Here is a 12,562-nt window from a genome sequence, read left to right as displayed (position 1 = left end):
CAAACAAAACTTAATAGCATGATTTTATTGCTTTTATTTCTAACAGAAACAGCAAGTATTATTCTGATTATTCTTTTAGTTGTAGCCTGTTCTGCATCTCCAGAATCAGAACCAAACATGGAGAAGCAGAATTCAGCATAATAATAACTGGAACAGTGATGATAAACTTGTTATATATTTGCATGATGATTTTGATGAATGTCTACAGCTTGTTTCATAACTGGTCACTCTATTATGTTTTTATGAGGTAAAGCACTTTGAACTGCCTTATTGTGGAAATAAAGTTAACTTGACTTTTGGTGTCTTCTGCTTGTCCCTTTACCTTTCATTCGTTTCTCCAGTCTTTGGAACACAGGCTACACAGTGGCTCCCCTTCCCTCCAAGCCACTCCTAACAGCACCATCCACAGCCTCGGTCCTCCCACTCACCCCCGACTAGCGGACCTGTGGGGGGCTGCGCAGGTAGAGGCCCATCAGGTATGTGTTTGCCTGCTGACTCAAAATGAACAGATTATATTTGCAAAATAGATTATGGTTTAATAAGGTTTGACAGAGAACAAGGACACACTGCATCAAAGGTAAAGAGAGTATGTATATAGTAATTTTTTTTGTCTTATTGGTTTGGGTTTTTTATATCAGCAGGCCTATTTAGCACACAACTGTAGTGCAGTGAGTGATGAACTGCCAGAGATGTCTTCCAGGTAGGAGACAGGATGAAGGTCTGCATGGCGAACTCCCAAAGGTCTGCATGGCAACTTGAAGTGGATTTGATGAATTTTGTGGGACAGTCCTGGGTAAATCATCCTGGCTTCCATGATGGCATGTCTGAAAGTCTGCAAGGTTACGACTTGAGGCATTTGGATTCAGCATCTGCACCTCTTGCATCATCCACTAAAGTCTTGTTTATCCCTGATGCCCTGCATAGGAAATTCAAGCTGGGTTGTGACAGGAAACTGCTTGCCCCTCTTCCCTACTTACTCTGTTGCATATTCTTGCCTTTCTTTGGGGTTTTAAATTGAAGCATATACAGTACATACCTGTTAAACATGACAACTAAATTGTTACCACTTTGAAACAAAAAGTTGAAATTCAATGGAATCAGTAATCTCATCTGGTTTCAGGTGGAGATCGTTGGTCAGCTGAGTGCACAGATGCTTGACATGGTTGGAGGGGTTGTAGAGACGGTCGGGGAGGAACCGGAACCTGAATCCGAAGGGTTCCTGGAGCAACATGAAGAGGAAGAAGAACTGACAAGGGTTCGTTGAAAATTTTTCTTTCCTTAAAACCTTTAGTTAAGTTTTAGTGTCACAAGAGGAGATAAAATGTTAATAAATTTGATTACATGGCATTATAAATGACCTTGACTACATTTTACAGGTAGAGGAGATAACGCTGACCTTAGAGCCAGAGCCATGCTCTTTAACACCATCCCCGCTGAGGGAGGAAGCCCCAACGACAAGAGGTTCAAGCCCAGGAACACCAGCGCAGCCTGCAGAGCCCATTCCAGAGAGGATACCTTTCGATGTCACCCCTTGCGTCGTCCAATCGCTCGAAGAGAAAGACGAGGAAGTGGAGGAGGGCTCCATTGTCGTCGTTGCAACAAACTGAGTCACATGGCCACAAAAAGACTAAGACTTCAATAATTAATCAACCTACTACCCCATTTCTTCCTTCCTTCTCCCAAATATTTACCTTTCTAAACCTGAGTAAACGCTACTTCAGCTGGAAATGTTGGATGTAATGTATACAAACTAGATGCCATCAACCCCCAGCCTCCCAGTTTAGCATCAAAAAAGTGGACCTTAACAAGACTATGAACAAGTAATATTAAAGGTCGGGAGGGACAAGAAGTCTTATACTGCTGGAACACAAGAACTGAAGATATAATAAATTACTAATGTTTGGACCAACCGGACTAACGAGCCAGGACAGGAAACCAAATAGGGGATAAAAGGATGGATGCAAAACTCCCCAAAACAGAAAGACAAAACTGAGAGATGAATAAAAGGGCAAATAAAAATAAAAAAAAACATCTGTGCAATACAATAATTATGGATACAAAAATGAGTTGTTAAATAATTCAGAGTGCTTGGTTCCTGTTTCTAGGAGCAACAGAAGTCTCAGAGAGACTGTTGGAGAGCTGTTTGGTTTGCTAATTGATGCATTTTGGTTGGACTGCATTCCTGCTTAATGCAAAGTGGAGACTCAAACCTCAGAGCAACCTGGGGCGTGCACTTTGAGTTATTTGCAAACACACCATCTGACCACAACCAAAAAATGCATGCTTTTTAACAGTGACCTAGCCCTAACAGTATAACGCAGTATAAAAGTAATAATATAACAAATTGTTTTTTTACAATAAAAGGGAAAAAAAACAATAAACTGATCTGTATCTGTATGAATGTAAGACTGTATGTATGTGTGTATGAATGTAGCTGCTTTGTGTTTAAAATATATATTCTGGGAAACAAACTCATATCAGCGCTGGTTATTTTAAGCATTTCAGTGTATTTTAGATTTATATAATCTAATATTTCAGTTAGGTTATATGGTATCTAAGCTTCAGAGTAAAGCTGTAATTACAGCTTCATATCAGACTAAGGAAAAACAACAGGGATTTGTTTGCATCAGTAAAGTATTTCTTAACAGCCAACTACTTTTACTATAAAATAATCGCACACTGAAAAGTGACAAAATTTTAATAGTAATGCTAGTGCTGAATATTATGATGGAAATATTGATCACAACCTTTCTCTGGACTGGTTACTTTCATTATGACATCCTCTCCATTCCTTTGGGGCATAGCATCTTGGCTACTAAAAGTGCACACGTGTCATATTCAAATTGCAAGGATAACTGCTATATGATAAACTGCAACTCTAAAATCTATCAAACCTTATAGTATTCAGTTGTGATACTGTAAACAAAAGGATCATTTATTTTCTGACCAATTACACATTTTATCATCTTCACCAATCGTCTCTGTTTGTAGAGATAATGCAAAATGCAAAATCTATGTTTTTTTTGGTTTTGTCTGCTTTCTGATTAATTTCTGAGTAAAATTAATAATAAAGCAGCTCCGTATTAGCGCCACAGAAAAATCTGAAACTGTTCCACTCAGCACATTTGCCTCATTTATTAACCTAAATATTTTCTTGCTTTGTGAAGGCAGTAAAGTCCTTGTCTGGTTGATAAATTTGAATGCTTTAGCTTTGCAAAATCCATATAGGTTCAGGCTAAAATATTTACTTAAAAATGATTCCTTGATTTCTTTACATATGACAGAATTTACTTTAAAAGTATGGATCCAAGAACGTTAACATATAGTGAAGAAAAAGCCAGAGCAACATGTGGCTTTCATTGGGGCCTGCCATGCAAAGCAATGGCAGGAACCTATTACTATTGTCGGAGAAAAGCGTCTCTTTAATATTCTTTATTTTTCTTCCGTAACCGTTAATGCGGCTCATACCGCTGGGTGCACACCTACAAATGAGGTATCAAAACGTGCAGAAAATTCACGCCATTGGAGCTATTACTTCTGGTGGGATTTGGGCTTAACGTGGCGACATAATTCGTAAAAAACTACGAAAAAAACCCCATTATAAGTCAATGGGAAAAATCCTAGAAATACCCTATTTTTGAGGATTTTCTGTGTCGTCACAAATTCACCTAGAAATGCCATTCAAATTTCATTTTGTAGATACGTCTGTGATCTCTTCGAAAGTGAAGACGGCTCGTCGATACCAGTTACGGTTTGTCCACAATTTGCCTCTAAGCGACCCAAAGTTTCTCATTTTTCCTAAAGTTAGAGTGCGTCTCTGGCTGCTTAGAGTGAGAGATGAAGACAACTTTTTCAGCCCAAATCATTTTTGAAATCGCCATCACGCCCACAAATATCGCACGATTAGTATCAAAATCGGTCCTGACATTGATACGCCTGTCTGCTCCGGTAAAATGTTTTCGAAATTTATCTAGACCGTACGGTTTTCTGTCACGGTGCTTCAGAGCAAAGTCATGCGACAGGATTTTCTGAGGCTCTCAGGCTCTTTCACTAACACTTCACACCTTGGTGTGAAACTTATTTAACATAGCAACGGAACTCAAGAGGCTATTGGCTGCTGATTTGGACTACAAATACGCATCATTGTAGTTCTATCTATAGTGAAACCCTCAGTTGAAACAGATCAGGACTTAACTGGCCTTTATAACTACTTGCTGCTATGGGCTGTATATAACTGATTTAACTCAGTAACTGTTACACATGGGATTAGTTTTGAACTTTAAAATGAAGCTTAACAAAAATTTCACAATAAAAGCCTTGAATATTTTTACATCATGTAATTGCTCTTTTTGGCTTTATTTGACTTTTTCATCCAAAGCACTGTTACACATGGTATTAGTTTGGCCCTTTGAAATGAAGCTTAACAAAAATTTCAAAATAAAAGCCTTGAATATTTTTACATCAGAAAATTGCTCTTTTGAGCTGTATATAACTGATTTAACCCAGCAATTGTTACACATGGGATTAGTGTGGCAATTTAAAATTAAGCTTGATGAAAATTTCAAAATAAAAGCCTTGAATATTTTTACATGATGTAATTGCTCTTTTTGGCTTTATTTGACTTTTTCATCCAAAGCACTGTTACACATGGTATTAGTTTGGCCCTTTGAAATGAAGCATACTGAAAATTTCAAAATAAAAGCCTTGAATATTTTTACATGACGTAATTGCTCTTTTTGGCTTTATTTGACTTTTTCATCCAAAGCACTCTTACACGTGGGATTCGTTCGGAACTTTAAAATGAAGCATACTGAAAATTTCAAAATAAAAGCCTTGAATATTTTTACATCAACTACTTGCGTTTTCAGCATTATATAACTGATTTAACCCAATGACTATTACACATGGGATTAAAATAGACTGTTTTGCATGAGCAGCAGATAGATCCTCTATTGCACATGTGTCAAACTCAAGGCATGTGGCCCGCTACGTCATTTTATGTGGCCCTCTCCCCCCTACCACCGTTTTACAGCCCCATTGATTGACTTAAAATAGGTTTTGAGCACGAATTGACTACAAACTACATATCCCATAATGCCTTCCGATTCTTACCAACCAACATTACGGCTTCTCGCCACTAGAGTGCAGCAGAGTCACCTCAAGCTGATTATTAATTTTCCCAGCGAATAAAACTGAAACATCGACAAGCTAAGAAGCTAAAGAGCGAAGTTCCGTGATGTTTCAATCGAGGACTTTTACTTTTACCGTCTACTGCCCCTGATTTGATGCCGCAGCTTCGACTCCACGCAGCTCGTGTTTTGTCCACGTTTGGAAGCACCTATCTGTGCGAAGAGATGTTTTCAATAATGACTTTAAACAAGACCAAGCACAGATCGCGCATTACTGACGAAAACCTACACGCCGTTTTGCGGATTGCCACAGAATAGAACTAAAACCAGACATCGACGAACTGACCAGGGGAAAACGGTGCCAGACATCCGGCCAGAAAACATTGGTAAGCACAAACAAACTACATTTAAATAGAATGAATGTAAAACCAAAACTCAGTATGCTGGAATATGCATATAGTTTATTGATTTTGCTTGTGTTTTGTGTTTATTTACAGAACACAACACAATGAGGATGTGTGTGAGTTGGTGACAGGGTGAAGAGGGATCAGCGTTGTGTTCAAGGACAGGCAACGTCACCTCATTGTTTTGTTATGTGAAATGCATGTTCGTTGTGTAATAAATAACGAAAAAGTTTTGTGAATGAAGTTGAGAGTTAATATCAAAACTTGTTTTTTATTATTTGTCTGCTTATCTTCAAAGCAGACAAAGAATAATTTTCCCAGCGAATAAAACTGAAACATCGACAAGCTAACAAGCTAAAGAGCGTAGTTTAGCTGAGCAGTTTAAAAAATACTGAGCATATTTTTAAACTGCTCAGTTTAAAAATACTGTAATTTTTAAACTGAGCAGTAATTTTACATCCATGCAAACTCAAATGTAATATTTAAAACTTGAATACATAAAATCAGTTATTTAACAATATGAGGTGTTGTTTAAAAATAAAAAAGATAGCAATTTCTTTTTATTGCAGAGACATTAGATTCTTAAATTTATGGTATTCTTTAAATGTTGTAATTTTGGTTCATTGTAAACTTTGCCTGTAAAAAGTTTGTAGAAATCTTTAACATAAGGTCAATATATATTTTTAAACTGTGATATGTTGTGTGTGTGTGCGTTATTGAAAATTTATATTTGTGACAATCATTAGGTAAATGCTAATGAACTGCCTTCCTGCAGTTTATGAGCATTGAACTGTTACTAAACAGTTCAATGCAAGGTTCATTAGCGTTAGCATTTTAGCTTCAATAAGCTATTAGCTATTTATTTTACTTTTTAGCAATGTTTAGTATACTGAATGGAGTAAATCAATTACAGAAAATATCCTAGTGATTTCCCACATACTGATGAAAGCAATGACGCTAACATTAGCGTTTCTGCTGATTTTAGCTGATATACTTACTTTATAATACTGAATGGTGCACGTCCGCCTTACTTAACGTTCTTGCGATTCTCCGCGTGCCACTGATCACGTCGCGGCGTTCTTTAGCGTCGACGCCGATTTGTGGCGTGACGACGCCGGGCCCATGCCCGACGGGCGCGCCTTGGCAGGCCCCGGCTAAATTTCTTCCGAAATTTTCTAGTTTTATTCTTACTCTCCAGCGATCAAGACCCTGAAGCCCCTAATTGCTCTTATAATCATCCACCCTCTTCTTGTCCTCATGTTGCTCCGAGATCTTATCCTGTGAGCTGCTCTAAAGCTCAACTACAGAAGTGACACTTAGATAATGACATGGAAATAGGGAATATAAAATAGTCAAATTCACCAACTCATTTCCAATAAAGTGAAAAATAAAAAGACTTGTAATAAGGAGAGGTCTGTTATGTGACACTTATAGTGGCTCAGTCATAAATTGAAGAGCCTATTAGAAGTGTCCACAGAAAGAAATATATATTTTAAAATGTCATTAAAAAAAAGGCCACTTAATGAATATGGGAGGAAATTCATTAATTCACATTGTGCATTTATAATTTTACTTTAGACTTTGTGGGATTACGGTGATGCAGTAACTTGTCTAACATTTATTTTTGTTTTTCTGCAATAAACATTTTGAACTTGAACATTCACCTGCAGATTGCTACAAAGCAAATGGTATTTATAAAGGATACTAAAAAGGCGCCGAATTTTCAACATACATTCTTCAACACTACTTCTTATTTATTTTTTTGTCAAATTAATTCCAACAGTGAAGTTGCACAACTTCAACTGTTAAAAATCGTTTTTGTTGAAGTATGTACAGTAGTTCTTTACACTGGAGTCAGGGATATCATGGAGTTGATAGTCCTCTGTATGAAACAAATATGTGGAAAGGTTTTATACGGTAAAAAGTGGTTACAGTGTTACTATGACAAGATATGCTGAGCTACAATATTAAAAATTAAATGCAATTGTGATGGTGGTTTCTATAATAACATTTGTGTTCACTTTTACATATTTGAGACTGGAGTTGTTTGAGGATATCAAAAACCTGACTTGGCCCCACTTTGATTAGCTGTTAGCTTAAGCATATGGGAGCTAACTAATCTCAAATCATACAAAATTAAGATACTAAATCAGTTATTATCTGTTCCTGGTTTTCAAATCGAACATCACTTTAAACAGCTGCAAAGAGCACTCACTTTCTGTTATAAGCAGTAACTCAAGGTGGCAAGAACAAGAAAAAAAATGTTTTAGTCAGGATATTTTATACATACAAGAACTTAGGTGCAGGCAATTAAAAGTTAACATTCAGTGAAGGCAAAATAAATTCAAAATCTACATTCAAATAAAGCTTTATTATTCTACCATTTTGCAGTTATATGAACATCTGGAAAACATTTGGATCTACAGAAACACCAAAAAATAAATAAGTTGGTAAATAAATATTATTACCCCAGATAAACAGATGATACAAGACTTATAGAGACTGAACACCTGTTTAAGATCCAGATACATGTTTTATTTGAACATAAAAAGCTATTTAAAAAAAAAAGAGATAAATTTAAAGACTTAAAACAGCACCCGAGGACTAACTTTGGGTTAAGAGAACTTAATAGTGCAAGTGTATAAGATGAAATCTGGAAATGGTGCATCATAAGGACAGATGCATTTCTGTACTGAAATGCATGTATTTCAGTAAAAATTGCATTAGTTAGCAATTTTACTTAAGCTGCAGTGTGGTTTGATGTGTAAGTTTTCTTTTCACATGCTTTTTATAACATTATCTATGAATGAAATGACTTTACTCTATTAAGGAGTCCTCTAAGGTGCTAACTTGAGTTAGAACATGCACCCAGCTTCTAATTTCCAGATCAACAGTCTTTCAGTAACAGAAAACTGCAGATTTCAAATACATATCAGCATTTGAGAGGAGACATGCAATAAAACCTTCTATTCCTGATGCAAGACACATTTCTGTGCGAGCCCTTAACTTCCAGCCCCTGAATTAAGTCATACTGACTGTTCCTCCTTTAAATATTTAAATTAAATTTAAATACTAATTTATAAGATTCCCATCTGTCAGCATTTGTCTGAATCTCTATCATGTGTAGATGTTATACAACAAACTGTCAGCTGTCATTTACTGTCATAGATACTAACCATCATTTTGCTGAGGATGCTGTAGATTGGTATTTGTTCTGTCCGATTTGATTCTCATAAATATTCTCCGGTAAATTATTCAAAGAAGCTGTGAGTCATTCTGGGACGTGGCTTTGTAAAAAAACCCAAAAGGAATCTTTGTTAGAGAGGGTTTGGTGTTGTCAGTCGCCTTTAGCTGCTTCATTTGTCAACTTAGCCATGGAGAAATGAGCTCTGAGGCTGCTTCCACAAGGTCAGCACAGAGGTCGTTGTGGGGCTTTGGCCAGTCTTCCATGGTGGACTGAGCAGCTTCATTACTGCGCTGCGATCCAAAGGGTTAGTGCCAAATTAGCTTCACCTGCTCTGATATCATTTTAAAAAGTAAGACATGAACAATCAGGTAATATGGCAGTACAGGAACCTTTCTCTGGAGCCCCGGCAGACATTGCTAGGCAATATTTTGCTTATTTTTCAACAGAGTTGGTCAAAATAAATAGATAAAAAATGCAGACTGAGTTTGGTTGGGAAACAGTTATTAAACAGAAATAATCAAATTAACTAATAAAAATCGGAAAGCAGCATGGGATGCATTTACTTATTGTTTCTTGTTTTCTATGGAATTCTTGATGAAAATCAAAACATTTCCAACAAGCAGATTATTGTGAACGTTTTGTCAAAATTCTCTATGCTGCTTTGGCTCTAAAACAATCATAAACAAAATTTTAAGTTTCATTTCCTATTTTCAACCAATGCAATATTCTGTAAGTTCTGGTTAAGCTGGTGTAAAGGAGGTATGTAAATTGAAAGTAAAAGGGGGAAAGGATTGATCCCTGAGGTACAACTCCACTGCAATGTGTTTAGAAGTGATGGCGACGGTTTTGCTGGAGAATTAGATGACTAACGAGAATTACATCTCTAAACTACAAAGAATTTGTAGCGGTGTGATAAAGAGAGGTACATAAAGTGCCCAAATACCAGAACGATAAGTTAAGAATGGAAAAGAAAATATCTTTAAATACAAATTTCCGGTATAAAAAAATATTCTTTGTTTGTAAGCTAAACCATTGGCTCATTATCACTGTCTTCTACCACCTGAAGGAGTCTCTGTGAAAGTCTCAGGGTGGAGAGAGAGATGGAGGAAGAAGGAGATGAAGGAGGGGTTGTGGAAGGAGGAGCAGGAGGAAGAGTGGAAGGTGGAGGGAGGGTGAAGTTGCTGTTGTAGCTGCAACTTCTACTTGTTGAAGTGCTGCTGCAGCGGATGCTATTGCTACACTCCTCTACATCCCTCGATACACCCTCAATCCATACCTCTGTTTCATGCTCGTGGTGATTATGATGATTATTATTATGGTGTTGGTTGTGGTCAGGGGTTAAAGAGAGGGGAGGCTCTGGGATAATTTCAGACAACGGTGGAGAGGTTGAAATGGGAGATGAAGAAGGACTAGAAGAAGAGGGTGGAGGTTTAGGGACAGATTTGTGTTTGCTGATGTCACGAAAGCTGGCCAAAGGGGGCCGGAGCCGGACACCGGAGCGCGTGGAGCCTTCGATGGCCTTCTGGAGCTGAGGAAGCAAAGAAAGGGAAACAGAATTGGAAATAAAGAAAAAGAATTAGGTCAAAGAATTAAGAAAATAGGATTTATAAGACGATACAAAAGAAAAGATGACATTTCAGTACAAGTTTCTCAGACTCTTAGAAAATTATGGAGATCAAAGCCAGTCATTAACAAACACAATACTATTAAAGCCAATAATTTTAGACAATTTCAGAGACTTTTAAATCTAAAGCAATCGGAAAAACCATTTGCATTTTGACTTCATAGTCGAAGAGATGCAACAGAACTACTTAAAGCTAGTCTAAAAGGTATCGGCTTGAACACTTTGTCAACATTTAAACACATAGCAAAAATATAAATATTGTAGCATGAAAGAGTACAGGCTTTATACACAGTCCAGGTTCACATGCAAATGATATATACTGATCTAATCAAAAATATAAATTTAAATCAAGGGCCAAAAAACTGTCATTAGACAATGCATGAGTTCTTTCTTTTCTGACCATCTCCACTGCCACCCATACCTCCCAGTAACACTCTTCCCTGCTTCTAATAATAATTTACCACGACAGAAATGCTAGGAAAGATGTTTTTATGCTTTTACAAATTACAATAGGATACAGTTGGTATCAAAATGATTGGCCAAATTGGAAATTGACCACAAATGTGTGCAGCATCTATACTCATTGTTTTGTTTATCTATCAAAGAAGAAGAATTAGGTGTCAGTTATATGAACAAAATTCTGAGATTTTATGTCATATGTAGTGTAATGGCAGGACAGAGAAGCAGAAACAGTGACTTTTCTAGTTAGGTAGGGGAAAAAGTAACTTTTCTAACTTAAGTTTCTTACCTCTTTTAAAGCCACCACCCCCACAAGTTTTCCAATGCTGGTCACATAAGCATGACTTAGTCCAAGCAGGGAGAATAATGTGTGAGTCTGCAGAGACAAGGTGAAAAGGTAACTCAGCCAACTGTCAGAAAATACTGCTTCTAAAAGGACATTTCTTTTTATCTGTCTGTGACTTCAGACGATTTACAAGCCCAGTGCTTCTCTGTCTGCGCCATCTAGACACAAAGAGAACAAAGTGGCTTCAGACTCAACACAAAGGGAAAGTCTTTGAGCATATTTTGAATACACAAACTATATTTTTCATACAGCAGCTGAGCTCCCACTGTGGGGAGCTCTTTGTATGCATCAGTACATCTCAATCACAAGGACTCTTTTGCACATGAATGAGCACGGTATTCTGTGTATTACCATGGAAATGAAATCACAAAAAAGAATAATAAGGCTTAGATGGTGTTTATTCGCTTCTGCCTCCTGAAAATGACAGTAAATCCTGGATCCACTAAGATTTATAACAATGGGAATTCAATCCCGTGGTACCAACTGCTGAATACATGAAAAAAGCAGAAGTCTAATGAGTGTGTGAAAGCATTACCAGAAAGCAGATTTACATAATGTTACAAAATTTGCCAGCAAAAGAGATTTCTGGAATGTTTATATCTTCTTTCACACTGCTATTTAAATGCAAACTGAAAAGATTGATAGTCATCTTAAGCAACGAAGTAGTACAATAATTTGTTTTAAATCATAATGACTAACAAATAAAAAAATGAAACAATTTAACAAAAAACTGTGCTTGAAGTTCTAAGAGAAGTCTCAAAATGTATCAATTAGCAAAGAGTCAGCAAACCTGGGAAATTCTACACATCAAGGTTTTCTGCAACAGGGGATGGCCGTTTTTGTCAAAATTAGCTGCTTGCTGGTAGAAAAACAAAACTACCAGCAACCAGCAATTAAACAATAACTGTGCAAACACTAACAATGCAAAAATGCTTTGGATTATCAAATTTATTTTATAAAATACTTGCATTGTTGTCTCACAACAAGATGAATTAATACGTGTTTTATAACGTCTTTATTTTACTTAATAATAAGGATGATGAATAATCACCTTGGTCATGTAGGGAATAGTATTGGTTTTATAGAGAAAAAAAGTTTCATAGAAAGTCCTCTTTTTTACACCCTGCATAGGTCACCAGTCTTTTACACACAGCTATGAATGTGCAAGTACAATTTAGTATGATGAAGAGTCAGTAGGTATCTCATTGATTTTTATCGGCTTGACCAACCGGAATTAATCAACCATGTTTTTGACTGTCTGGCGTATCCAAGTAATACTCATGAATGCATAAGAGGACATGGAAACTACAAACTAAAACTTAGATTCAAACTCTGCCCTTATTGCTGTGTAATAACTGCCTTTCTAAACATGAAAGCCAATGCATTAGATTTTTTTTGCATATTTCATTTTAG

The 12,562-nt window shown here is 36.7% G+C and overlaps 2 protein-coding genes across 10 annotated transcripts in view; one reads left to right on the top strand and one right to left on the bottom strand.

The window, feature by feature from the left end:
- Positions 1-2,893, top strand: part of LOC116731316 (uncharacterized) — a 43,568-nt gene extending 40,675 nt beyond the window's left edge. For 8 of the 9 annotated variants that reach the window (XM_032581039.1, XM_032581037.1, XM_032581033.1 and 5 more), the window contains 3 exons: positions 342-476; positions 1,121-1,255; positions 1,377-2,893. In XM_032581039.1, the coding sequence (XP_032436930.1) occupies positions 342-476; positions 1,121-1,255; positions 1,377-1,607 (501 nt within the window). In that variant the 3' untranslated portion in view covers positions 1,608-2,893. Of the gene's footprint in view, positions 1-338; positions 477-1,120; positions 1,256-1,376 lie in introns of all 9 variants that reach the window. The other variant, XM_032581034.1, reaches the window with a different exon arrangement.
- Positions 2,894-7,794: 4,901 nt separating this feature from the next.
- LOC116731314 (chloride channel protein 1-like) overlaps positions 7,795-12,562 on the bottom strand; it is a 28,676-nt gene continuing 23,908 nt past the window's right edge. Inside the window, exons 23-24 of the mRNA XM_032581031.1 lie at positions 11,093-11,179; positions 7,795-10,248 (exon numbers count right to left, since the gene is read on the bottom strand). Of these exons, the coding sequence (XP_032436922.1) occupies positions 9,745-10,248; positions 11,093-11,179 (591 nt within the window). The 3' untranslated portion in view covers positions 7,795-9,744. The remainder of the gene's footprint in view (positions 10,249-11,092; positions 11,180-12,562) is intronic.

This window comes from Xiphophorus hellerii, chromosome 13, assembly GCF_003331165.1.
Source record: "Xiphophorus hellerii strain 12219 chromosome 13, Xiphophorus_hellerii-4.1, whole genome shotgun sequence".
Classification (NCBI taxonomy): domain Eukaryota; kingdom Metazoa; phylum Chordata; class Actinopteri; order Cyprinodontiformes; family Poeciliidae; genus Xiphophorus; species Xiphophorus hellerii.
The sequence above is the reverse complement of the archived record's forward strand: the minus strand, read 5'-3'. Positions and strand labels throughout refer to the sequence as shown.